At 47.9% G+C, this 27,286-nt stretch overlaps 1 protein-coding gene across 3 annotated transcripts in view; it reads right to left on the bottom strand.

Moving 5' to 3' along the window:
• Positions 1-27,286, bottom strand: part of LOC147120450 (sodium-driven chloride bicarbonate exchanger-like) — a 424,151-nt gene that overhangs the window by 34,433 nt on the left and 362,432 nt on the right. For all 3 annotated transcript variants that reach the window (XM_085986414.1, XM_085986415.1, XM_085986416.1), the window contains 2 exons: positions 19,974-20,041; positions 18,818-18,934 (listed from right to left, as the gene is read on the bottom strand). In XM_085986414.1, the coding sequence (XP_085842540.1) occupies positions 18,818-18,934; positions 19,974-20,041 (185 nt within the window). The remainder of the gene's footprint in view (positions 1-18,817; positions 18,935-19,973; positions 20,042-27,286) is intronic.

The raw sequence follows: 27,286 nt of genomic DNA, 5'->3' as shown, positions 1-27,286 counted from the left end.
GAAATATCCTTCTATTTCTACTCTGACTAGCACGTGGCACTGGTAGCAATCCTGAGATTACTACCTTTGAGGTCCTATTTTTTAATTTACCTCCTAACTCCCTATATTCAGCTTTTAGGACCTCACCCCGTTTTTTACCTATATCGTTGGTACCTATATGCACCACGACAACTGGCTGTTCACCCTCCCCTTCCAAGATGTTCCGCAGCCGCTCTGAGACACCCTTGACCCTTGCACCATGGAGGCAACACACCATCCTGGAGTCTTGTTTGCGGCCGCAGAAACGCCTATCTTTTCCGCTTACAATAGAATCCCCTATTACTATAGCTCTACCCCTCTTTTTCCTCCTATCCTGTGCAGCAGAGCCACCCCTGGCACCAGGAAGTTGGCTGCTGCTGCCTTCCTCTGATAAGCCATCCCTCCCAACAGTACTCAAAGTGGTATATCTGTTTGAGAGGGGGATGTCCACAGGGGACCCCTGCACTACCTGCCTGTGCCTAGTACTCTGTCTGTTGGTCACCCGTTCCCTTTCTGCCTGTCCAACCTTTGCCTGCGGTGTGACCAACTGATTAAACGTGCTATTCACGATGTCCTCAACCTCGCGAATGGTCCAGTATGCATCCAATCGCAGCTCCAGCACCACAATGCGGTCTGCCAGTAGCTGCAACTAGACACACTTCCTGCACACATGGTTGTCAGGGACACAGGAAGTGTCCCTGAGTTCCCACATAGCGCAGGAGGAGCATACCACGGTACCGGGCTGTCCTGCCATGACTTACCCTTTAATTAATTGCAATTAAATTAAATCAAATCAATCCCACCAATTACACTACAGTTAAATGGTATATTTAAGGGCCCTGGTTTACAAACAATCCCCGCTACACCACAGAGACTTTAGAAACTATAAACCACAGAGTTAAAGTTTAAAAAGAGAGAAATACTCACCAACCAATCACTTACCTGCTTTCTGGTGACGTCACACTTCGATTACTTTTTACTTCTCTCCCTCTCTCTAAGATTGGAGATTAGTACACCTACCTGGTCCTCAGGCTCACCTTAAGTACTCACCGCCGCCGCCGCCGAGATTCCCGCCGCCGCTCCGAGACTCCCGCTGCACTGAGGCCTACCTGGTCCTCGGGCTCACCTTGAGTACTCGCCGCCGCCGAGGTTCCCGCCGCCACTCCGAGACTCCCGCCGCACTGAAGCCTACCTGGTCCTCGGGCTCACCTTAGGTACTCGCCGCCGCCGCCGCCGAGATTCCCGCCGCCGCTCCGAGACTCCCGCCGCACAGGGGTAAGATCCTTCCTGGGACTCACAGGGTACTGCAGGGATTTCATAGAGGACTATGCCACTATGGCAGCTCCTCTACTCCGGCTCCTCCACAAGGGAGTGGGCTGGGAGTGGGATGAGGACTGCATGGCAGTTTTTAGTCCTCTGAAGAGAGATCTGCAGACCGCACCGGCTTTAGGAGCGATTGATGGGGGAAAGGAGTTGTAATGATCAATAACATGTCATTCTATAGTGGACACTAGGTGGAGCCGTAGAGCTGTGTAGAGCTGTATATAAGACTACACTACCCAGCTGTATATATATTAAGACTACATTACCCATGAGGCACTAGGCTACCCACAAGGCAGCAGTCAAGATGGAAGCCTCTACAGATACTGTACCTAGTCCACATGTGCTCAATAAAAGCGTCTAGCAAAAGCTAGCTGTGTTCATAATAAGAATGTCTATTTATTAATGAACATAAGATGGTACCAGGATGGTGAAGATCTGCTAAAAATTGTGAAAAGCGACATGGAGAATTTGAAGCCACCAGAGCGTTTGAAACTCACAGGAAATCTTGACTACAATTGGCAGACTCTTAAACAACAATTCGAACTCTACATTGCAGCCATCGGATTCGGTACGAAGCCAGACGCAAGGAAGATAGCGTTGCTGCTTACGGTTGCAGGCCCACAGGCGATAGAGGTATTTAATACATTTGTATTTAATCCAGAGGAGAACAGAGAAAAATTAGAAGATGTGCTAAAAAAATTTGATGCACATTGCTCTCCCAAAAAGAATGAGACCTATGAAAGATACATCTTCCGTTCTCAGACACAGCAGCAAAATGAGACTTTTGATAGCTTTATAACTGATCTGAAACTGAAAGCACAGACATGTAATTTCTCTGAGCTCAAAGCATCCATGATTCGTAACCAGATTGTGTTTGGTATTCATGATAAAAAAAGTCAGGGAACGTCTGTTGAGAGAAACCGAACTAAATTTGGAAAATGCGGTGAAAATATGCCAAGCCAGCGAGTTAGCTCGAAAGCACGCGAAGACTTTCAGTGAAATCAATAATGATGCGATTGTAATGAGTGATAAAGCTGCTGTCGGTGCTGTGTCCTACAAGGGGAAGAAACGTGGGCAGAACAGAAATGAAAAGCAATCGGAGGATGAAATTTTTAATTGTAAATGCTGTGGTTACAAACACCAGTTAAGACAATGCCCAGCATTTGGAAAAATGTGCACAAAGTGTAATGGAAAGAATCACTTTGCCAAACAATGCTTTTCAAAAGTAAAAACTAAGAAAGGGCAACGAGTTAATGTAATTGAGGACACTGATTTAAGTGAGACAATTTTTGTACGAATGGTGTCATGTGATGATATCAAAAAGGATACAGAAAATGTGCAGCCCTCAGAAATGGACAACGCTGAACATAAAGTTAATGCAGTAAAAGTGGACAAATGGATGATCCCACTGCAGGTAAATGGAGCATTAGTTACCTTGAAACTAGACACTGGGGCAAAAGCAAACTTAATCAGTATGAGTGACATTAACAATATAAAAGAAAAGCCCAAAATACAGAAAAAGTCAGTACTACTGAAGGACTATAATGGACAGAAAATAGATAGCTTAGGTGTATGCAGACTCAAAGTGACAGTCAAAGACAAAAAGCATCATCTCATGTTTTCTGTTGTGGCTGAAAGACTTGATTCACTACTGGGTGACAAAGCTTGTGAGGAATTAGAACTGGTCAAGAGAGTCTACTGTATAAACTGTGCCATAAGCAGACCAGATGACTCGGTGGATTCTGTAGTGAATGATTTCCAGGATGTGTTCAAAGGATTTGGAGTTCTACCATTCACTTACAAGATCCAGCTAAAGGAGGATGCTCAGCCAGTGGTACATGCTCCACGAAGAGTTCCAGCACCCCTGCGTGACCGGCTCAAGAATGAACTGGACAGAATGACCACACTAGGAGTCATCAGGAAAGTCGAAGAGCCAACAAACTGGGTTAACTCCATGGTATGTGTAAAGAAAAAGAACAATGATCTAAGAATATGCATGGATCCAAAGGACTTAAATGCAAACATAAAACATGAACACTACCAGATTCCCAAGCGAGAAGAAATCACCAGTGAAATGTCAGGTGCCAGATACTTTACAAAGCTCGATGCCTCACAAGGATTTTGGCAACTAAAACTGGATGAAGAGAGCACCAAATACTGTACCTTCAGCACACCATTTGGCAGGTATTGTTTCCTCAGAATGCCTTTCGGGATAATATCTGCATCTGAAATCTTTCATAGGGCGATGGAACACATAATTGAAGGTCTAGAAGGAGTTCGGGTCTATGTTGATGACATCATCATCTGGGGCTCCACACTGAAAGAACACAATGAGAGACTGACTAAAGTGCTACAGAGCATACGCTGGAATGGACTGAAGCTCAACAAAGCCAAGTGTCAATTTGGCGTCCAGGAAGTCATTTTCCTAGGAGATAATCTATCTGGTAAAGGAATAGAGCCAGATATGGAAAAAATAAACGCCATACTCAAAATGCCCCGACCCACTGACAAAAAAGGAGTGCTACGCATCATGGGGACGATAAACTTCATTGGAAAGTTCATTCCTAACTTGTCAGCCAAGACAGCCTGTCTGCGAGACCTGCTACATAAAACAAATGAGTTCGCATGGACAGAAAGACATGAACAAGAGTGGATAAACCTCAAAACAGTGCTGACAACCACACCTGTACTCACCTTCTTTGACCCAACCAAAAGAATCAAAGTGTCAACGGATGCATCAAAAGATGGCCTAGGTGCGGTCTTGCTACAAACAGAGGGTGAAGATTGGAAGCCTGTTGCCTATGCCTCCAGGTCTATGACTGATACTGAGTGTCGATACGCCCAGATTGAAAAGGAATATCTAGGCTTGGTAGTTGGACGAGAAAAGTTTCATGGCTACATATATGGACTTCCCACCTTCACAGTTGAGACAGACCACAGCCCTCTGGTTGCCATCATAAAAAAAAACCTGAATGAGATGTCTCCAAGGATTCAACGACTCATGATGAAGCTGCAAAGATATGACTTTGAACTGACCTACACACCAGACAAATACATAGTGTTAGCAGATGCACTATCCCGAGCACCCACAATGAGTCATGTGAGCTCTACTGAAGAAGACGTGGATGTTCATGTGAGTATGGTCACTGCTGCGCTGCCCGTGTCAGACACAAAATCAAAGCAAATAGCAGAAGAAACAGTAAAAGATACAGTATTACAAACAGTAATAGAGAACATTCATCATGGTTGGCCAAAAGGTTCCTGTCCAAAATATTTTCACATAAGGTCAGAATTGAGTGTCACAAGTGGACTATTACTAAAACAGAACAGAATAGTCATTCCACAGGCTCTACATCAAGACATGTTCAAAAGGATTCATGAGGGATACCTCGGAATTGAAAAATGCAAAAGGAGGGCAAGAGACACTGTTTATTGGCCTGGCATAAATAAGGACATTGAGAACATGATAGGCAAATGTGAGACATGTCAGAAACACCAAAACAAACAAGCAAAGGAACCAATGATAGTAGCTGACATACCAACAACAGCATGGCAAAAGGTTGGTATGGACCTTTTTCATTTAAATGGTAAAGACTATCTAATAGTGATTGACTACTATTCTAACTATCCTGAGATGGCGCTGCTCTCAAGCACCACAGCAAGCAGTGTCATAATGCATGTGAAATCCATCTTCGCCAGACATGGAATTCCCAGGATTGCCGTTAGCGACAATGGTCCATGCTTCAACTGTAAGGAGTGGCAACAGTTTGCAGCACATTATGACTTTCAGCACATCACATCCAGTCCTTTGTATGCTCAGTCAAATGATAAGGCAGAGAAAGGTGTTCAAGCTCTCAAGCAGCTACTGAAGTGACAGAAAGCACATCTGATCCTTATCTCGCCCTGCTGAGCTACCGAGCCTCACCTTTAGACTATGGTTCTTCACCTGCTGAACTACTAATGGGTCGCAAGTTGTGCACCACGCTACCCTGCTGTGCAAAAGAACAGCAAAGTGAGGAACTGAGACAGAGACTTCAACTGTTAAAGCTGAAACAGAAATCATACTATGACAAGTCATCCAAAACTCTAAAACCATTGACAAAGGATGATGTTGTCAGGATTGAGGATCCAGATGCATGGAACAGGAAAACTACAGTTCTTGAGGAAGTAGGACCAAGGTCATACACTGTTAGAACTGAGGAAGGTCGGATTCTCAGGAGGAACCGCCGTTCCCTCCTAAAAACACAAGAGACTATTCAAGACCAGATTGATGACAATGCCGCAACTGCATCTTGTCATTCACCGCCAGAACAATCTCATGAAGACACATCAGACTTACCCGTGTTGAGAAGATCCACACGTGAAGTAAAAGAGCCTGATAGACTTAATCTTTGAGTACAATGTAAAGCTTTGAAAATGTGTTGACTGTTTTGAAAATGTTTATGTTTATAGAGCACTAACAAAAGTGTTACTGATATTATCTTTATTGTTTTCTTGAAAGTTGATTGATATTGATTTTGTTAAACCTCAAAGAAAGGGGGATGTAATGATCAATAACATGTCATTCTATAGTGGACACTAGGTGGAGCTGTAGAGCTGTGTAGAGCTGTATATAAGACTACACTACCCAGCTGTATATATATTAAGACTACATTACCCATGAGGCACTAAGCTACCCACAAGGCAGCAGTCAAGATGGAAGCCTCTACAGATACTGTACCTAGTCCACATGTGCTCAATAAAAGTGTCTAGCAAAAGCTAGCTGTGTTCATAATAAGAATGTCTATTTATTAATGAACATAAGAGGAGTGACATAATAAAACTCACTATGCACTTGGTTTGAGTATAAAGCAAGGCTTTAATCAACTTGTTTCAAAACATGGAGGTCTAGTTATCTTTCACTAGTTCCTGTTTACAGAATGTCCTGGGAAAGCTGGGCCCACGCCCAAGTATTTATACTCCTTGGACGTTGCCACCAGCTGGCCGTCCAGTGTTATTTCATGAGTCTTTCTTCATGGATCATAAGATTCATAACAAGGAGTTCTTTTTGGAGGTAGCTGCCACAGGGGACAGTTTGAGCACAGTGCTGCTCCAGGAGCGGCATAGCAAGCTGAGGCCTGTGGTATACTCATCAAGAATCCTCACAGATGTAAAGAGGGGGTACTCCAATTGTGAGAGGCGCCTGCTTGCCACACATTGGACCATGAGATCATCACAAATCTTCACGGGGGCATCCCCGATAACTCTCTTAACCCATCATACGCCCACTCAGATGTTTCTGGATGGGAGGATAAAGGACGGCATGGTGAGCAGTGCACGCATTGCTCGCTGGACTTTATTGCTCTCTCAGATGAATTTGAGTGTGAAAGGCCTCTGTGAGCCCAAGCTCGCCGCAAATTTGATCTACCCAGGGGTGGCTCACAAATGTTCTGTTGAAGGGGTATGGGACGTAGACATAGGGTTTCGGGCTGGGATCCATCTCATGGGCCGCGAGTTCTATGCAGACGGGTCCAGTACAGTGGTGGCCGGGGAGCGACTCACTGGATGCAGGATTTTTGACCCAAAGGCAGGCATTGCCAAGGCCATTAAACTCCTGAGTACCATTAGCACCCAGCACGCTGAACTGTCGACGGTGGTGTATGTGGTTACCCACCCCGAAGAGTTCCCTACATCCTACACAATTTGCTCGGACAGCATGTTCACTTGTAATTCATGTACAGAATATTTAGCCATTTGGTCTCGTCGCGGGTTCACATCTGCAGACGGAAACCTCTAGCAACCAAGCCATTGTTGCGACAGATCCTAACATTGATAGGAACCCAGGGGGATTTCTATATCCACAAAGTCAAGGTCCATTCTAAGACGGAACCCCGTGCGGAGGGCAATCAGCAGGCCGATGTGCTGGCCAAAGAAGGTGCTCGAACGGGCACGGTTTGGGATCCATATGGGTTGAGTCTGGTAGCAGCGATCAGAGACAGAGGTGGGACCCAAGGGAGTGCAGGGGTAGCATTGGCCCCGGACCTAAAGATGGTCCAGGCACGAGATCCCGCCCTAAAGACTTTTCTGGAGATGATGGCTAAGGGAGATAAGGTAGAGGGTCCATACGGAGTGGCAGGTATTACGGTAAAGGAAGGGATGGTTTTCAGAGGGGAACAGTGGGCAGTTCCGCAGCAGCACCGGAGAGAATTCCTTCAGTTGGCCCACGAGGGTCCAGGAGCGGGGCACCCCGGGCCGGAGACCACCTGGCAATGGGTGGAACAGGCAGGGTGGTGGCCGCAACTGAGGGAGGGCGTCCGCGACTTCTGCGCGGATTGCTTGGTGTGTGCTGCAAACAACCCTGACCCCAGAAAAGGAAGGTATCCATGGGACGCTAGGAGAGTGGAGGGACCATGGCAGTCCATAAAGGTCGATTATATCGGACCGCTGCCCACCGCACAGGGGAGTTACAAGTACTGCCTGGTCCTGGTGGATGTGTTCTCTAAATGGGTAGAAGCCTTCCCATGCCGAACAGCCACAGCTTTGGGGACTGCAAGGATTCTAGTGAGAGAAGTGTTCTCTAGGTGGGGGCTACCACAGTACGTGGAGTCCGATCAGGGGAGTCACTTCACATGGCCAGTCATGCAGGTGACTCTGAAGATGCTAGGTGTAGAGGGTAAATGGCACGTCGCACACAACCCGCAGTCATCGGGGATTGTGGAGCGAATGAATAGGACCATCAAGGAAAGGTTACGGAAGGAGACGGGAGACTCGCCTAGAAAATGGGCAGAGGTCTTGCCATTAGTTCTGATAGGGGTCTGAGCCAGCCCGTCTAGAAGCACAGGGTATTCCCCGCATGAGCTTGTGACTGGCAGGGTCATGAGAACGCCTAGCCATGTACTGGCCCCGGTTCTCATGGAAGGTCAGTTGAGAGAGGTGAACCGGGACAGGTTTGTTAAGAATTTGCTTGAGCATCTCAGACAGATCCATTGGCAGGCTGCCAGTAACATGGGGAAGCAACATCGTAGAAATCGTTTATTGCTTGAGCCTCAGAAGCACCACGAGTGGAAGGTCGGAGATCAAGTAATGGTTAGAAACTTTGCCAGGGTAGGAACTTTTAAACCACTATACATGGGACCGTACAGTATCGTGGATAGGGCGAGTCCAATGGTATATGCGGTCAAAATGCCCCGACGCACTAAGTGGTTCCATGTCAATCGGTGCAAGCTTTTCAACCCTGGGGAAAGAGCTGATAAGAGGAGGAAACAGCAGGGAGTGGTGAGCTGCGCTACAGATATGGGTCTCCAGCCCAGAATTTGGGACTGTGAGGAGCCCTCAGAGGGACCAGTTGTTCCACCTGTGGGGGCAGGAGTGCGAAGGAGTGCCAGGATCCCATGGCCAAGGGTGCCGTGGACGCCTCCTTACACACCGGTGAACGAAGGAAGCCAGAGTCGTAAGAGGTCCAGGGTCGAAGAGACCTAGTGTGGCCACCCGGAGTCGGGTGGTGCTGTACATAACTTCTTTCTCTCCTGTCTGTTGCCTTAGCTTGTCTGTATAGTTTGGATTTTAATCATGTGTAGCTGCGTCTGGAAAGGTGAGGCAGATCACTGGGTTAAAGAACCAACTGCGTAAGATTCTAGGGGAAGAGAATACAGTGGTGGGTTCAGAGCTTCATGAGGACCAGGCAATGACCGTTCATTTAAAGGAGGTCACTGCAGAGCTGGAGAGGCATGCAAAAACTGTTAATAATTTGATACGGGAGGACAGGAACACCTCAGAGCAGGCTGCATGGAATGAGGTGTGTGTGTTGTATGGAGCATGGTTGCTGTAGGACCTGAGGCAAGGTCGCGCCCTTCATGGTTAAGCAACAAGCATCTCGCCGCGCTGCACCCGTATAACAATTTGTTGAGCCCGTGCCAGCTTCGTTTAGCCTCTGAAGCCTACCCTGTCCCTGTAGATTGCGGGCAGTCCAACCATACTATGTGGAGCATTTCGGGTACCCGATTCCTTTTCTGCCGGAACACCTCACTGAGTTAATAAAGACCGTTGAGCTCTCCCAGAAACATTTTTACACTATAGAGCAAAAGACAGTAGAAGTGGGGGAGGAGATCAAAGGGATTGTCTTGCCACCATGGTGGGATATTGGTCTGAGTATAGAGATTCCTCCCTGGATCCGCATCTGTTCCCATGCATTAGTTATCATACAATTGTTGCTTGTAAGCTACTTGTTTTACACCAGCTGCAGGCAACGGAGCCTGATGCTCCGAGCGTGGTGGCAAGGGGTGTTAGATCGATCCGGAAAGGTGTAATTCGATTTGTTTTGATGATGGTTTCTCCCTGCCAAAACTTGTAATGCACCAAAGTTCTGTAAGCAAGTGTATTATATTCTGGTTATAGTTTTACAATTTGTATTGCGCGATGTGTGCTGTTACATTTTTGTGATGTGTTACCACCTGTCAATGCTGTACTGTGTGATGTGCACGGTGACCTTTTGGTAACGTCCTATGGATCTTATTAATGTTCTGTATTTTTACTTGAAGTTTGTCGGTGAGAATTGGAACCCAGCCATTTGAATGTGTTAAGAAGCCATTTCGCTGATGTTTTGACTCGGTAGAAGGGAACTATGACACGCAGTAAGGGGTACAGTTCCGGGGTTTTAAAACGTAAACACAGGGAAACAGCTTCACTTGTGGGAGACTTTGGCCTTTGCTCTCTTGTCGAGTGATGCTTTGTGGAAAGAAAAGCATCAAACGGGGGACTGAAGAGATCGCAAAGCCTCTGTTTGAAGAATGGACTCAGTTGAGAATATTTTTGTGGACTTTATGGATTTTTCTGAGGGTGTTTTCCCTGAGGTGATGCATGGGGGACTGGTTTGTTAAAACTCCAGAGAACGCATGGCAGTTGGCTGTGACAAAAGAACTGTCAGTCATCCAGAATGTATGGGTTCGCCCGACAGTCCTGGAAAAAGGAAGGGGGCCATTGAACTTGAACTTATTAGAAAGCCACTCTAATATGCAAAAGCACTTCTCACCTCCATCGCAGAAGAGAAGCAGAACAATGAACCCACTGGCTTCAGCCAGCCGAAGAGGAGCCAGTTTTTTTCCCAGCACAAAGACCAAAAGATATGTCCCAGACTTAGGGCCATTAATCCAACCACGGAATACTCATGGGTCCGATGATGACCCATCACTGATTAAGCACCGGAGTGCTTCAAAACAAAAGGATTTTAAAGATTGGCGGGAAAAATAGGGGTAGCCAGACTCCTATAAAGATAAATTCTTTTCCCACCATTCTCTCTCTCTCGCACCCGCTCCAACAAGATCGACCCAACAAGAAGAACCAGAGAAGCCGCCGAGCGGAGCGATCGAAACCGACCGCGTGCGGGGGTAAGCATAGTCTAGAGTGTCCCAAGCCGGTAACCCGATATCGCAGGCGACCAAATAAATACAAGTTTGATTTTTCACCGAAGCATTCCTGCCCGTGACTTATTTCATTTACACTCTGAATAATAATTCCCGGGTATAGAACTTTCGTAAGGCGGGGGCGATTCGAACCGTCCGTCTAGCGTTTGGGCTAGGATCAAAAAACGCTTACACTCCCCTCCCCCCTTTCCCTGCCCCTGCACTTGCTTAAAATCTGTTACATCTCGAACCTTTTCCAGTTCTGACGAAAGGTCATTGACCTGAAACGTTGGCCTCGATTTTAACTGAGCCGTGGAGGCGGGCATGGAGGCGTGCGGGGGGGTTAAAATCGCAAAAACTGGCGGTTGGGACCCCCCGCCTGGTTCCCGACTCCAAGCCATTTTTACTCAGGCGTGTCTGATGGTCCCGAATCCGTCCCGCATCCAACAGGCGGGACTGGTCTTTAAGGCCCTTAATCACCACTAAATGGCCTCTATAATGCCATTTTAACAGTCGCTTGCACTTTTAACCCTTTTCTCACGTAAAACACGCCTGGTGGGAATCACGACTGTGAAACCTGGCAGAAGCACTGTTGGCTTGCTGACTATCAGCTGCAGGTCAACCATTAAAGAGGAGATTTGATCAGCCATCATTTGCAGGTGGCAGGATTTTTTGACTCAGGCCTGGGCCAACTTTTACCAGGCTTAACCACACCTGTGGAAGGTTGGAGCCTCACACACATCTCCAGTGTGAACTCCTGGGAAATCCCTCTCGCCACCTTCACTCAGCGCTTCCTCAACGGAGGCATATGCCAGAAGCATGGGAGCCATTTTTTTTCCTTCCCTTCTGGGCATTAGAGGAGCTTGAGCACCAGGCGCGGCAGCAGCAGAACCAGGAACAACAGCAGCACCAGCAACAGCAGAAGCAGCAGGAGCGACAGGCTGCTGCTCATCCACCTGAGGCAGCACAGGCCAGAAGGGGCTAGCGCCTGGAAGCCCGTTGGCGCAGGAGATACCCCCCAAACAGGGTCTACAGACACAGGGTCAGCTACCTCAACATGACTGAGCAGCAGTGCCAAAGGCGGCTCCGACTTTCGCGAGAGGTAGTGACTGACATCTGCGCAATGCTACAGCAAGACCTGCTGCCCAGAGGACCAGGTGGACACTCCTTACCAGTGGCCATCAAAGTCACCACCGCACTCAACTTTTTTGCCTCAGGCTCATTCCAGGGGATCATCAGCAGACATCAGCGGCATTTCCCAGGCGGCCGCACACACTTGCATCACGCAGGTAACCGATGCCCTCTTTGCCCTTGCGCACTATCACATCCATTTCACCAAGGATCGCGCAAGTGTGATGGCGCGAGCGGTTGGTTTAGCTCATCTGGCAGACTTTCCAAGGGTCCAGGGCGTCGTTGACTGCACATATGTGGCCCTTAGGGCACCCCATCGCAATCCAGGTATTTTTGTCAACCGCAAGGGCTTCCACTCCCTTAACGTTCAGCTCGTGTGTGACCACAAGAAGGAGATTTTGCATGTTTGTGCCATGTACCCTGGCAGTTGCCATGACTTCGTCATACTGCGACAGTCTAGTGTGCCTCTGCTATTCAGGCCACCAGACCAACTTCACGGATGGCTACTTGGAGAGAAGGGCTATCCCCTGAGGACTTGCCTAATGATACCATTGAGGAGGCCAGCCAACGAAGCGGAGGAGCGCTACAACTCCAGCTACATTTCCACCAGATCCATTATCGAGCAAACCATCGGTTTGCTGAAGATGCGCTTCAGATGCCTGGATAGATCAGGTGCAGCCCTACAGTACTCAGCAGCCAGGGTCTCCAGAATCGGCGTGGTTTGCTGTGCACTTCACAACATGGCACAGCGTCGTGGCTTGCAGATTCCTGAGGACCAAGTGGCTCCTCACATACCCTCCTCAGATGATGATGATGATGAGCAGGAGGAGGGCGAAAATGACCATCCTGCAGAGGCCCATCAACCAGCAGCAGTATTACGCCAGAACATTGCTGCCTGGGATGCAAGGAACGCACTCATCCTGGCCAGATTTGCTTAGCCTAGCCAATCAAGCACTTTTGCCTCGCAGCTTCTTACCTGAGCATCGACAATGGCCAAGACACTGTGGATTCCTAGCTATTTGTCCAGCATACTGACAATTGCAAGTAATCCTAAGCCCTCAATGTGAAAGTCCCATTCGCGAAATGACACACGTCACAATACAGCAGTAGCCATCAGACTTTTTATTGACAGAATTCATCTGATGGCTTTTTTTAACAATACATAAAATTTCACCCAAGTGACTACCCTTGTGACTACTTGTGCTTTATTTTCCTCTTACGCGTGCTCCTACGTAATGGTTCCCCTGTGGCTTCAGCAGATGTGGAGGCCCCTTGCTCACTTTCCTGCTGCTCCTGTCTCAACGCCTTTGGCGGGCGTCCTCTGGGGTGGCAAACCTGTGAGGGCTCGTCAACAGTCTGCTGCTCCTGCGGCAGTGCAGGGGTTGAGACGTCTATCTCACTTGGGTGTGGACTCCGTTGGGGCTCTGACCGAGGGCTCTGCAGTGGCATGGAAGTGTGAGCGCTTGGAGAGGAACCCCCACTTCCTTGAGGTCTGCCACCAACCTCCCTCTCATGGGTCAGCTCCCCCTCCGCGCCTGCAAGTGGCTGGAGAGCACCTTGCTGCACATCAGGGGGGTCATGGGGACCCGTATCTGCAATGGCAGTCCTACTCAGAAGGACTTCCATGAAGGTCTGGTTTCTATGTTCAATAGATGCCCATCGCTCCTCAAGAGATGACATTCTATACTGAACACTCACCATGTTTTCCATACCCTGGCGACTAACCTCCTCCATGGCCGTAGCCCTCCTCTCCTCTACTGTAGCCAGCCTTACCATGGAGGCAGCAATCATTTCCATGTAGGTAGCCATCCTTTCCGTGTTGATGCGTTCATGCGCCAATGACTCATGTTCGCTATGGACTCCTCCATTCGCTCCACACTCGCAGCGACCCCAGAGACAAAACCTGCCAGAGGCTCCTGCATCTGTGCATGGAGTTCCATCACCTCTGATCTTATGGATGGACCCAGAGGCAGAGGGTCAACATGCAGCTGAGCCGAGCTGGCAGAGTCCGGCGCCCTCCGACGAAGACTCTCCACTGCTGTCCCTGTCTCCACAATCAGCTGATGCTCACTTGTGAGCTGTGATACACCAGGTGACAACACTACTCTATGTCCCGAAGGTCCCACCGAGGTGTGTCTGCGCTGGTGCTGGGTGCGCTTATTTCTGCTGACGCTGCACCCTCAGAGGTTGCAGATTCCTCTGAGGAGTGTGGACAGTGGGGACGGGGGCTCTCGATGGTCCTGTGGGGGAGTAAACGAAAGAGTTAGAGATGTGAGGTCAAGGTTACATGCACATTGCATACTGCAGATGATGATAAGTCCATCTGTTATTGCTTCAGAATCATTATCAGCAACTCATGCAATGTCAATGAGAGAGACGGAAAACTATTCTGTCACCAGCTTGCTGTGATGCACCCATCTGTCCATCCCCAACTTGCGCATCTTTTTCAACCCCGACAATTTCCAGGACAGCTTCCTCCCAGGGGGTGAGCTGGGCTAATGATGGTGGGCCTCCTCCTGTCCTGGCTCTTTACCTTTTATTGTGAGCTCTCATTTCCTGCAATGAGGGAGACAAGTGGAGGTTGAGTGAGAATGAAGGAGTGAGTGTAGAGATTGCATAGCATAGATACTTAGAAGGAGCCAAAGATGGAGTGAGGTTGCAAGACCAAGGGTTCTCCCTGTGTGTTGTCAGTTGTGTTCAAAGCATCAGAGTGATAGGGAGTGTGAGGGCTGCATGGTAGAATAGTTATGTGATTGTGAGCATAGAGAAAGAGGAAATGGGTAAGGGTGCATGGATGTGAGTGTCAAGTGGGATGTGGAGGAAGTGATTGCTAAAGCTGAGTGCTAGTGAGGAAAGGCAATGGGATCAGATTGAGGGTGATGGGAACTTCATACTTACTTTTCCAGTGCATTGAAGGTCATGGAATCTTTTCCTGCACTGCATCCAGGTGCCCCGTGTGACCCCCAAGGAGTTGACCTCCCCAGCCACCTGTATCCACACAGCCTTGGTCTGACTGGGAGGCCTCTTCCTCCCTGATGAAGGGAACAGGACCTCCCTGTGGGCCCTAGCCCCATCCACCAATGCCTGTTGTAAGGGTCACAAGGATCCCAAGGACACAGCAGGTTCCCAGAAAGCTGCGGATTGCCCGAGCTAAGAAGGGGGCATTTCCCCAGAAACCTGTTTAAACTGTGTGATTTTGAAATGTGTGTGCGTGGTAATTTCTAGTTTAAGCTGAGGGGAAGGTGGGGGTCTCCCAGTTGGGGAGAGGCCATACGAGAACCTCTACCCAGAGTTGGAAGGGGTCCCCGGACCCCGGAAAGGAGGAATTTTTGGATCCCATGAAAAACATTTTCTTTAAAAAGGCAACACATCGTTCTCAACCGACAGAACATTCCAGAAGGAAGGGTGAACTGGGGGCCATTAGCATCTAAAGGCCCTGGTCACCCCAACACAAAACACCAGATGCAACACCTCTACAGGGCAAGAGCTCAACCCAATACAAACCTCACAAAGAGGGAACAGACTGGTCAGAGCCAGGAGCTTCCAAAGCCAAACAAGACAAAGGAAAAGGATTAACGGACAATCTAGTCTACACTTCGCACCTACTCACACTTTGAGCACCGGACCGGACACAAAGGGACAGCCATCACCGGACCATTATTGGTATCTAAAGACAAAGGACTCTCAAGCCCAGATACAGTATAACTGGGGTGAGAATCTCACAGACAGCATGTGCGTGTGGAGGCAGAGTCGAAGGAACGCCCGACGAGAAGGAAGGAAGAAGAAGCCCGCGGACCACGGAGGCATCGGAACCAGAGACCGGAGAGCGAGGGGGGAGAAAAGCGCGCTGTTCCGGACCGAAAGCGTTTTCAAAACCGTACGGAAGGGGACTGTGAGTATGAGCTTTCCTCAATGAGGATCACCCCACTTAGTGATAGGAGGATGGGAGGCTTGTGGTAATAGGAATAGGGTTTAAGGTCATTTTAGTTCGGTTTCACCCTATGTTTTCCCTTCCCAGAACGATTGGTTAAGTTTAAAGTTCTATGTTTAAGGTGCTGTTTTAAGAACTTGTTCAGGTTTAAAGACATCAAGGAACTTTCAGTGGGAAGTGCTGTGTGGAGTTCGGTACTGAGATTATTGCCTTGCTTGTGTTTCACGTGTCCAAATAAAGTGAGTTGTATCTTTTATCCGGTGTCTGCTTCTGGTTACTGCAATTTGAATCTGTCACAAATGTCCAAGCTGTAATTCGCGTTGTAGAACAGTAGTGGGGGAAGTGGGATTCGAAACCTCACGCCAGTAATTTGGGGGATGAGCTGCAATTGGGAATGAGCAGTTAGATTAAGTGGGACAGGCTGAAACTCTGCCTGGGGTTGTATCTGGTATAAACAACCAAGAAACACTTACTCAGAGAAATTCTCTGAGGACTGTGATTTGCTATAAACAGTCAAAAGCCCCAAACTCCTCAGGGACTGTACATCAGCCTGAGGTACCCAGGACTACCTGGGTGTAAGATAACCCCCCTTACACTGTAGTGCTGCCTCGTCAAACTTAGGAGCTGCTCTTGGCCTCCCGCTGGCCATTGCTCCTGCAGGTTCCTGTGCCATCAAATGGAGAAAGCTTGGAAGCCTGCAGAAGAAGCAAGGCTTGCTGTGGACCTTAAATGCAGCAGCAATGATAACATCATCGGAGGGGACTTTCAGTCATGAAAAACCCCTTTGCAAAGGCTTCCCACACGTTGGAAATCAATTGGCCAATTGAGTTAAAATTGCATCAATCTCCCACATCCATTTAGATTCGTGTGGGAAACACGAAATTCGGGGAACACGACAATAGCCCGCACCTGAGTTAAAATCGACCCCGTTAACTCTGTTTCTCTCTCCACAGATGCTGAGTGTTTCCAGCATTTTCTGTTTTTATTTCAGATTTCCAGCATCCGCAGTATTTTGCTTTTGTGTTACGATGGGTGAATAGACTTGGTGCGAGTTAAGGCACAGGCAGCAAAGTTTTGGATGACCTCAAGTTTACGGAGGGTAGAACATGGGAGGCCTGCTAGGAGTGCGTTGGAATAAACACTTTAAACACTGGAAGTTAATTCACTGATGCTGGAAGGCCGGCGAGGAGAGCGTTGGAATAGTCAAGTCTAGAGGTAACAAAGGCATGGATGAGGCTTTCAGCAGCAGATGAGCTGAGGCAGGGGTGGAGTCGGGTGATGTTACGGAGGTGGAAGTAGGTGGTCTTGGTAATGGCGCGGATATGTGATTGGAAGCTCATCTCGGGGTCAAATACAATATCAAGATTGTGAACAGTCTGATTCAGCCTCAGACAGTTGCCAAGGAGAGGGATGGAGCTGGTGGCTAGGGAATGGAGTTCGTGGTGGAGAACAACAATAACGACTTTGGTCTTCTCATATATTTAGTTGGAAGAAATTTCTTCTCATCTAGTACTGGATATCGGACAAGCAGTCTGACAATTTACAGAGAGTAGAGGGGTCGAGAGAGGCAGTAGTGTGGTAGAGCTGGGTGGCGTCAGCATACATGTGGAACCTGACATTGTGTTCAGCCATTCAGAAAAAATGAGAGAAAAAGAAACAAGGGAATATAACAACTACTGTAATATTCCTACTATATGTGAGGTCCACTATCAGTGGTGCAGTGGCTATGTTCTTGCAGCCTTGTTGGTTTCAGCATTGGTTCTTTACCTGTGTGTATACTGTCTTGGTTTTGCAATGTGCACACTCTTTGCCCTGATGAACTATGCCATCAAGAACACTATACTAGAAGGACATCAACTGACAACCAACAGCTGTATCATAGCCACAGCACCAACAACTGGCAGAAAATGGGAGCGCTGTACAATTTCCATGCCTAACTCACACGCACTTGCTCCTCCTTTATCTGCCTCAATTCTGTAAAAAAAAATTAGTTTATTGTTTTAGGCGCATCTTATTTTACTTTATCTCATTTGCTAAACTTAGCTGTGTTCCAGCAGCAAATAGATCTTTTCCATTTGGTATCAGCAACTGATTTGTAATAAATGCAATTTTACTCTACATATTTTATTATTTTATTTTCATCTGAGGGCAAGCTCTTCTATTTTGCCTTCAATTAGTGGTCTGATTTCCCCAAGCTACACAACAGCTGGGAGGAAGAAAGTCTGAAGGAGCAGGTGTGAGGGTGGAGAGAATTTGCTTTCAGATTTCTGCCATTACCAGTCACTGGGATACGCATAGGAATGGGCCTAGATACAACTCTACCATCGACTTTTCCTGTCCTCAAACTCAGCACTTCCCCACAATGGCTGGAAACTCAGCAGAGCAGTATATGGAATGTGTTTCACACCGTACAATAGTTCAGTGCATTGGTGCTCCACTGGCGGAACTTATAAGTTTGATGGCAGCGTAAAACGGGCGATATTGGATCAGCCGCCCATTATACACCCCGCCCGAGTTTCCTCTCCACTGAAGTCAATGTTGAAAGCTTCGGCATATATATTTTATTTTACCTGATTAACTGTGAAGGAGTGTGACCTAGATGTTGGCAGAACTTCTAAAAATGGCTGCATGGATTTTACAATCTTTTCAAATCAATCACTCATTCTATTATTTTCCTTCACTCCACAAAGCTCTCCTTTGATCCATTTTGAGTGTGGGAGTCTACCAGCTGTGTCAGTGCTATTCACCCCAATTTCAGATACTCCTTCATTTTACACTTCTGTCTGATAATTGGCTCAAAGATGACCTTAAGACTATAGAAGCTGAAGCATCTTGTTTTGAGGTAGAATCCTATAAATTATGTATGCAGAAAACACATATAGTAACTGGAAATACCAAAAAAAGGTTATTTCTCTTCCAAACATCTGAAACTCTAAAGTGCTCCATTAATACACACTCTTAGTACATGTTAACTAAAAAATTGTTAATGCTAAACATCGTTTCAGCTCATTATAGAACTAATTTAAATAAAAAGTACCTTTTTGATGCAAAGGAAGTGTCCTTATTTTTTGCATTTTCAGTATTCATGGGGAGTGCTTTCCAGACAGAGGTTTTGGCCATTTCATCGGAAATATTAATAACAGAAGGGTCATCCCTAAAGAAAGTTACACTTTGAAGAATCAATATTCTTTCTAAATGATTGACGATTGTTTGGTGCTGACTTCAGCAAATTTACAACTTAATCAAAACATAACACTACAAGACATTTTAATTCTTGCAGTTAATATAAAAGAAGCAATATAAATGCATATGTTACATCTTTTCACAAATTCAAAGCAAAATTTATAAAATGCATCAGCTAACAATACGGATGCGGAGGCTGATTTTCCTGTATTTTTGCCCAGAGAACACTTGTTCCCCTGGTGCAAAGCAGAAGAAATAGGGTCGGAGCTCCGTTACCCATGGTACCGCTTCTATTACGTGTCCCCAGGATTTCTGGGCTTTCATCAAAGAGATTGATCTAGGGTGCATCTACAACAAGTGCAGGCCAGGGCAGGTGTGGAGATGAGGTGGAATGGGGCAGTCCCAGCCCTCCAACCTCAGTTTCCTCCATCTCTGATTTAAGGGGAGCTATTTTGAGGGGCAGTTAAAGAAATAGATGTTAAGCTTTGTACCTGGGCATCCTCAGATCAGGGAGGATCTCTGCGAGAGCCAGGCAGAAAGACAAAGGAGTACTATAAAGGCAATTAGAAACTTCTTTGATAGCTTCCCAAACGATCTTCAGGCTTGGAAACATCCTCAATGCTATTTTTCAACAAGGTCCTGAGGCTGGCAGTCAGTTATGCAGCTGCAAGTCTCTGAGGCATGCAGCTGTTCTGTGCATCCACCCCCTTTCCAGGCATGAGGCCCTGCCAGGAGGTATAATTGGGCTATGCAATGACATGACCCAACTAACTCATGTGTACTGAGGCCAGCACAGGCATAGTGCACTTTAGATACACTGTTGCCAGTCCAGCTCCTGGGCACAGGAAAATCAACCCCATAATTTGCTCGTAAGCTAATATATGGACAACAGTCTTATCTAGTAAAGTCATAGTAAACACAAAGGTGTAGAACCTTTATTTCCTGTAAAATAACAATCTATATAGTACCTCAAAGAAAAACCTTTGCTCTGTTTTATACAAAAATTCTACCTGTAATCTCCTTCCAATGGTAACTGAATTGTTCCTTCCTCTTCTAAAGTTAACATTATTTGTTCTTCCTTTGGAATTAAGAAATCATCTATTAATAAAGGGTCATTCACTTGAACAAATAAATTGTATAAGTCTGAGAGCCCCAATTTTACTCCCCCTCGTTACTCCAGTACAAGTTGGTCATTATGCTTTTCTCAAGCACCCAACTTGACCTTGGCTGAACCCGGCTGTCTTTCTGAGTTTAGCTGTTTTAAATATATGAGTGAGTACCGAGAATTGGTGATTGCTCCAAATTGGGGCTTTGAAGCCCCACAGAAGCGCAAACTCGGTGAAATTCACACCCGACTGGCTTCTGTTTCCATCCTTGCAGGGCAGCTGAGCTGTACTTAAAAATAATAAAATAATAAAATAAACACAGCCTTGGTCGAAGGTTGCTGGCTGCCCCCTTTACAGATTCTCCAACCTGAAGGGGTAACCCTGTAACCTCTAACACACAGCTTGCTTGGGGCAGATGGAATCCTAGGAAAATCACACAGGAGGTGTTATGATGTTATTCCCACCTCATTTATACACCACTTAAATTCTCCAACCTGTATCAGGCAGAAACTTCCCACTGATGCCAGGGATTCCCCAGAAAATATGCATTGTTTGCAAATGGGGCAGAGATCTGGCATTACAGGTCTCCACCCCTTTTCTTCCTAACACCCCAGAAGCTGGTGCAAAGAGTCAACAGAGGAAAATCGGCCCCTATATTGATTACGTACCGACTTAGTAGAAGTTCTTGAGGTAATCCAGGGTGAAAATACATTATTGTAAGGGAAGAGAGAAAACTTTCTCTTGGATAAGGGATTAAGTTTACACAATTCAAGACAACCACTAACAATATACAGTGTTCATCTACAGGTGCAGAATTTTTACTTGGGTACACATAAAGGCAGTTTGCATGCACGCACACACATCTCCATGGAATTTCACACATGGTATATTTCCTTCTATATGCCCACATTACATCTTTAAAATTTGATTGGTATTTTTGTGCACCATAATTGGATGCCATAATTAAATTTATTCTTGCCTTGTATTTATTTAGTTATTCATAAAAACACTGACCTTTTATGAAGGGTCAAAATCCAGGAACTCCCTACCCTTCACCACACAGAGTGTAGTGATTCAAGAAGAAGGCCCACCACCACCTTCTCAAACTAGGGATGGGTAATAAATGCTGGCATTGCCAGCCACGCCCACATCCCGGGAATGAATTAAACAAAATAAGACGTTGCAAGAATGCATTGAAATAAAAAAGGAAAACATTTATATAGTGCCTTTCAAGATCTCAGGATGTCCCAAAGCACTTTACACCCTGCAAAGTACTTTTGAAGAGTAGTCACTATTGCAATATAGGGAAATGCGGCAGTCAAAAACCCGCAAACACCAACAAGATAATGACCAGACAATCTTTTTTTTAGTGATGTTGGGTGAGGGATAAATATTGGTCAGGACACCAGGAGAAATCCCCTGCTCTTCTTCGAATAGTGCCATGGGATCTTTCACATCTACCTGAAAGGGCAGACAGGGCTTCAGTTTGGTGTCTCAACTGAAAGATGGCACCTCCAACAGTGCAGCACTCCCTCAGTACTGCACTGAAGTGTTAGCCTAGATTATGCCCTCAAGTTTCTGGAGTGGAACTTGAACCCATGATCTGTGAATCAGAGGTGAGAGAGCTATCACTGAGCCAGGGCTGACGCTTAAAACTGATAAAATAGCTAAGTATTTCCTTCTTTGGTGTTATTTCTGCCTGAATGGCTATTGTCAGTTTTTAGGCGTACTGAAATGGAAGTGTGCTATTGCAACCATTTTTCCTCTGTCAGTTCATTTAGCATAATTTCAGGTATAATTTTAGACAGATCTAAAAAGCAGGTGTGGATCAAGTCCCACTCCAGGACTTGAGCACATAAATCTAGGCTGACACTCCAGTGCACTGCTGAGGGAGTGCTGCACTGTCAGAGGTGCCGTCCTTCAGATGAGACGTTAAACCGAGGCCCTGTCTGCACTTTCTCAGGTGGATGTAAAAGATCTCATGGCACTATTTCAAAGAAGAGCAGGGGAGTTATCCCCAGCGTCCTGGCCAATATATAGCCCTCAACAAAAAACACATTATCTGGTCATTATCGCAGTGCTGTTTGTGGGAGCTTGCTGTGCGCAAATTGGCTGTCGCGTTTACCACATCACAACAGTGACAACACTCCAAAACTTACTTCATTGGCTGTAAAGTGCTTTGAGACATCCAGTGGTCATGAAAGGTGCTATATAAATGCAAGTCTTTCAAGTCTTTCTTTCTTTAGATGTTGGTGGCAGAGGAAAATTGCATGCAAATCAAAATTAAAGGGATAGGGAATAATTGAAGGGGGGTGTCACAACAGGGGGACAACATTTCTGAAAGCCTTTGGGGAGCCTCAAAAGGCTTCTTAATCCATGGCCATGGCTGAATGGGCAGTGTACAGGAACAGGAATGAGACAGGAAAAAAGGGAGTGGAAATCTAATGTGCAGACATGATGCTGCAGGTAAGTGATGGTGCAAGCCATCAAGTAGAGACGGTGCTATGTGAAGTTTTTGTGAGGATGGCATTCTTCTGTGTCAATCCATGGCACCAAACCAATAGGGCAGGACTGCAGCATGCCAGCTTGGACATGAACACAGGCTTGGGGCGACAGCTGACATTACTTTCATTGCATGTGATAACCCTATGGTGCATGGTTACTACAACTGATGGATCTGCATTTGCTTCTCTGCTGATCCAGACCCTGAGAAGATAGATCACCATGGTCATTGCTAGCTGGGTGTGGCAAGATTTACAATAAGTGGTTGGTGGCAATTTAGGTGGATGCAGCCAATCAGTGAATGCTGGCTGATGATCAAACTGGTATGCCTTCTTTCATGGATTACCATTAAATGCACGATATGCTGCGATTGGGGTGCTCCCGAGCAAGCATACAACACTATGGTTTGTCAGGCACTCACATATCCTAATTACGCTGCTTCCAAGCTTCCATTGGGAAGATGAGCCTACATCTGTGTTAATCATAAGAACATAAGAACAAAAGAAATAGGAGCAGGAGTAGGCCAATCGGCCCCTCGAGCCTGCTCCGCCATTCAATAAGATCATGGCTGATCTGATCCTAACCGCCAATCCACTATCACAGAACCATCTCCTGAATCTAACAGAATTAGACACACGAAATAGGAGCAGGATCAGGCTACACGGCCCCTGGGCCCGCTCCGCTACCCACAGGGCCATGACCGATCCGAACCTAGACTCATGTCCAAATTCCTGCCCGCTCCCCATAACCCTTAATTCCGTTTACTTCTAGGAAACTGTCTATTTCTGTTTTAAATTTATGTAATGATGTAGCTTCTACAGCTTTTTGGGGCAGCATATTCCATGGACCTACCACCCTCTGAGTGAAGTAGTTCCTCCTCATCTCAGTTTTGAAAGAGCAGCCCCTTATTCTAAGACTATGCCCCCTAGTTCTAGTTTCACCCATCATCGGGAACATCCTCCCCGCATCCACCCGATCCAACCCCTTCACAATCTTATATGTTTCAATAAGATCGCCTCTCATTCTTCTGAACTCCAATGAGTAGAGTCCCAATCTACTCAACCTCTCCTCATATGTCCATCCCCTCATCCCCGGGATTAACCGAGTGAACCTTCTTTGTACTGACTCGAGAGCAAGTATGTCCTTTCTTAAGTATGGACACCAAAACTGTACGCAGTATTCCAGGTGCGGTCTCACCAATACCTTGTACAACTGAAGCAATACCTCCCTATTTTTATATTCTATCCCCCTAGCAATGAAAGCCAACATTCCATTGGCCTTCTTAGTCACTTGCTGCACCTGCATACTAACCTTTTGAGTTTCGTGCACCAGGACCCCCAGATCCCTTTGTACTTCAGTACTTTCCAGTTTCTTGCCATTAAGATAATAACTTGCTCTACGATTTTTCCTGCCAAAGTGCATAACCTCACACTTTCCAGTATTGTATTCCATCTGCCAAATCTCTGCCCACTTACTTAGCCTGTCTATGTCCCCTTGCAGGTTTTTTATGTCCTCCTCACTCACTACTTTCCCTCCCATCTTAGTATCATCTGCAAACTTTGATATGTTACACTCGGTCCCCTCCTCCAAATCGTTAATATAGATTGTAAAGAGTTGGGGACCCAGCACTGACCCCTGCAGAACACCACTAGTTACTGATTGCCAGTCTGAGAATGAACCATTTATCCCAACTCTCTGCCTTCTGTTAGATAGCCAATCCTCTATCCATGCCAGAATATTACCCCCAATCCCGTGATTTTTTATCTTAAGCAATAATCTTCTGTGTGGCACCTTGTCAAATGCCTTTTGGAAGTCTAAATACACTACGTCCACTGGTTCCCCTTTATCCACCCTATATGTTACTTCCTCAAAGAACTCCAGCAAATTTGTCAAACATGACTTCCCCTTCATAAAACCATGCTGACTTTGTCCTATTAAATTATGATTATCCAAATGTCCTGTTACTGTCTCCTTAATAATGGACTCCAATATTTTACCTACCACAGATGTTAGGCTAACCGGTCTATAGTTTCCAGCCTTCTGTCTATTGCCCTTTTTAAATAAGGGCATTACATTAGCAGTTTTCCAGTCTGCCGGGACCTTTGCTGAGTCCAGGGAGTTTTGGAAAATTATTACCAATGCATCCACAATCCCTACCGCCACTTCCCTCAAGACCCTAGGATGTAAGCCATCAGGTCCAGGTGATTTATCCGCCTTGAGTCCAATTATTTTACCGAGTACCACTTCCTTAGTGATTTTGATCGTGTTTAGCTCCTCCCCCACTATAGCCCCCTGTTTGTCCAGTGTTGGGATATGCTTAGGCCTAGAATTTCAGGATAGCCAGTTTTGGGGCGCTAACGTTAGCGCCCGCCCCAAAGTTGCGCCCCCTTGCCGGAAATTCAGTCGCTTCGCCCTAAGAGGTTGCTGGAGCGCTAAAAGAGGCGTTCCACTACTATCTTTAGGCGCTAAGCCGGCGGTGCAGAGGGATAGCGCCGAGGCGGGGCGCAGCGTGGGTGCGGTCATTTTTTGATTGACAGCAGACCCCGTGGCGCCGACCAGCTCTTAAAGGGGGAAGGGACGATTTGGTCTGCTGCCACGCCCTGCACACTGCAGCTTTGCAAATAGGCCTCAACACTGCTGCTCAGCCCCAGGGAGTCATGGCAACGCCAGAGAAGGCCCGTGAGCGTGCCCTGCGCTTCTCAGAGCGTGATCTGGGAATAATGGTGACAGCTCTGCAGAAGAGGCGCAGGATCTTGTTCCCAGAGGCTGGGAGGAATCCGACCCACCAAGAATACACCAGAGCCTGGAAGCAGATCGCCAACAGGGTGACGTTCACCGGCGATGCCCCCAGGACCTACACCCAATGTCGGAAAAAATACAACGACCTGACCAGGATTGTCAGGGTGAGTACCCTTTCCAGTCTCCTCCTCATTCTTGCATGTACACCTGACATGATGGGCAAAGGGAGCTGAAAGGCCTAATGGCCAGCCCTCAGCCAGCAGCTTTGGGACAGTCATGAGCATCAATTGCCCATTCTGCACTCTACACTCTGGCCAAGCTATTCCACCATGGGAGGCAGTGCACAGTACATCAGGGCTACACTCTGGCCAAGCTATTCCACCATGGGAGGCAGTGCACAGTACATCAGGGCTACACTCTGGCCAAGCTATTCCACCATGGGAGGCAGTGCACAGTACATCAGGGCTACACTCTGGCCAAGCTATTCCACCATGGGAGGCAGTGCACACTACATCAGGGCTACACTCCGTACTTACAGCCCGTCCTTTCTCTTGCAGGCTAAAGTTGCCTATAATCGCCAGGCCCGTGCCAGGACCAGGGGAGGCCGCGCCAAGCTGCAGAAGCTCACTCCCCTGGAGGAGCGCGTGAGTGGGCTCATGGGAGCCCGGCTGATCGTGCCTACAGCGTGCGGAGTAGCCGACCCTCCACTGCCCGGCAATGGTAAGGACCTCGCCTTTTGGCCCTCTCGCGTCGCACTTGCGCATCCGAGCTACCTCCTTTGCCACTGTCCCACCAATGCGCTGAATGCCACCAGTCCTGACTCCCTCGCTGACGCCGTCTCCTCGCTCTGAAGCTACTCTTGTGCATTCCTGCTTTCAGCTGGTGACAACCAGGTCCCTGAAGCTGCCAGTGACAGCCCCTCCGAGCAGGAGGAGGAGGAGGAGGAGGAGGAGAAAGAGCAAGCCGGACCATCAGGGGAACACTCAGGTCCCGCAGGAGAGGACGAAATGATTGACACGTCCTCACTGGACGAGTGCCTGGACCAACTGTCGCGGGGATTGCAGCTGCTGGGACCAGTGGCGTCCAGCCACCCAGGAGCCCTGCGCGTGGGCCGCGGCCTTCCCCCCAAAGGGGGGAAGGATCAGAGGGGAGTGCAGTTGATCGGGACACTCGCCGCCACCAACGTGGCAAGGTTCCCCTAGTTCGGTCCCCTGCTCCCCAGCGGGAGAGTCCCGACTCTAGTCCGGACACCTTCACCTCGGAGGAGGCGCGGAAGCTGGATAAGATAGCCGAGGATTCGGACCGGCGCCACACGGAGCTCATGCGCGTGGTGGGGCGCATGCCTGAGGCCATCGAGTCGCTGGCGACCAGTGTGCGCGAGTTCGGGGCATCAACTGCCGCGAGTGGCCGCATGCTCACTGATGCCGTCAAGTCCCTGGCGGGTGTGATGCGGGCGCACACCAGGACAACAGGGGCACTCACTGCTGCCACACGCGCTGTCTCAGGCAGGCATCGCCAGGGCACCCGCCGCGCTGCAGCATCCCAGCGAGCCGCCCCTCGGCTGATTGGTGCGGATCCTGCGGTGCGGGCCCGGCCGAGTGCCAGCGCGCCACAGCACCAGCCAGCGCATCCCAGACGCCAGCTTGCCCACATTGCGCCATCCGTCGCCGCCACTCCCCCACTGGGGCGTCAAGGGCAAGTGGCTGGAGCTGATGGTGGCCAGGCTCAGGTGCGCCACTCAGCAGTCGGCCCCTCGAGGCCCAAAGGCCGTGTAGGCCGCCCCCCAAGGGCATCTGGTGGAAGGACATCTGAGCCTCAGGCGCCTTCCCCCAGCCTCGCAGCAGCCACTGGGCAGAGCTTGCGAAGGAGCAGCAGGCCGGGCAGGGGAGGCAAAAGGCTGGACAAGGTCTCGCCCTCGCGGGCCACTCAGTAGAGGGTGTGGCCAGCTTTCATTTTATATGGCGGTGGCCATCTTT

Source organism: Somniosus microcephalus, chromosome 4, assembly GCF_052327205.1.
Source record: "Somniosus microcephalus isolate GS21.2 chromosome 4, FLI_Smic_1.0, whole genome shotgun sequence".
NCBI lineage: Eukaryota > Metazoa > Chordata > Chondrichthyes > Squaliformes > Somniosidae > Somniosus > Somniosus microcephalus.
The sequence above is the reverse complement of the archived record's forward strand: the minus strand, read 5'-3'. Positions and strand labels throughout refer to the sequence as shown.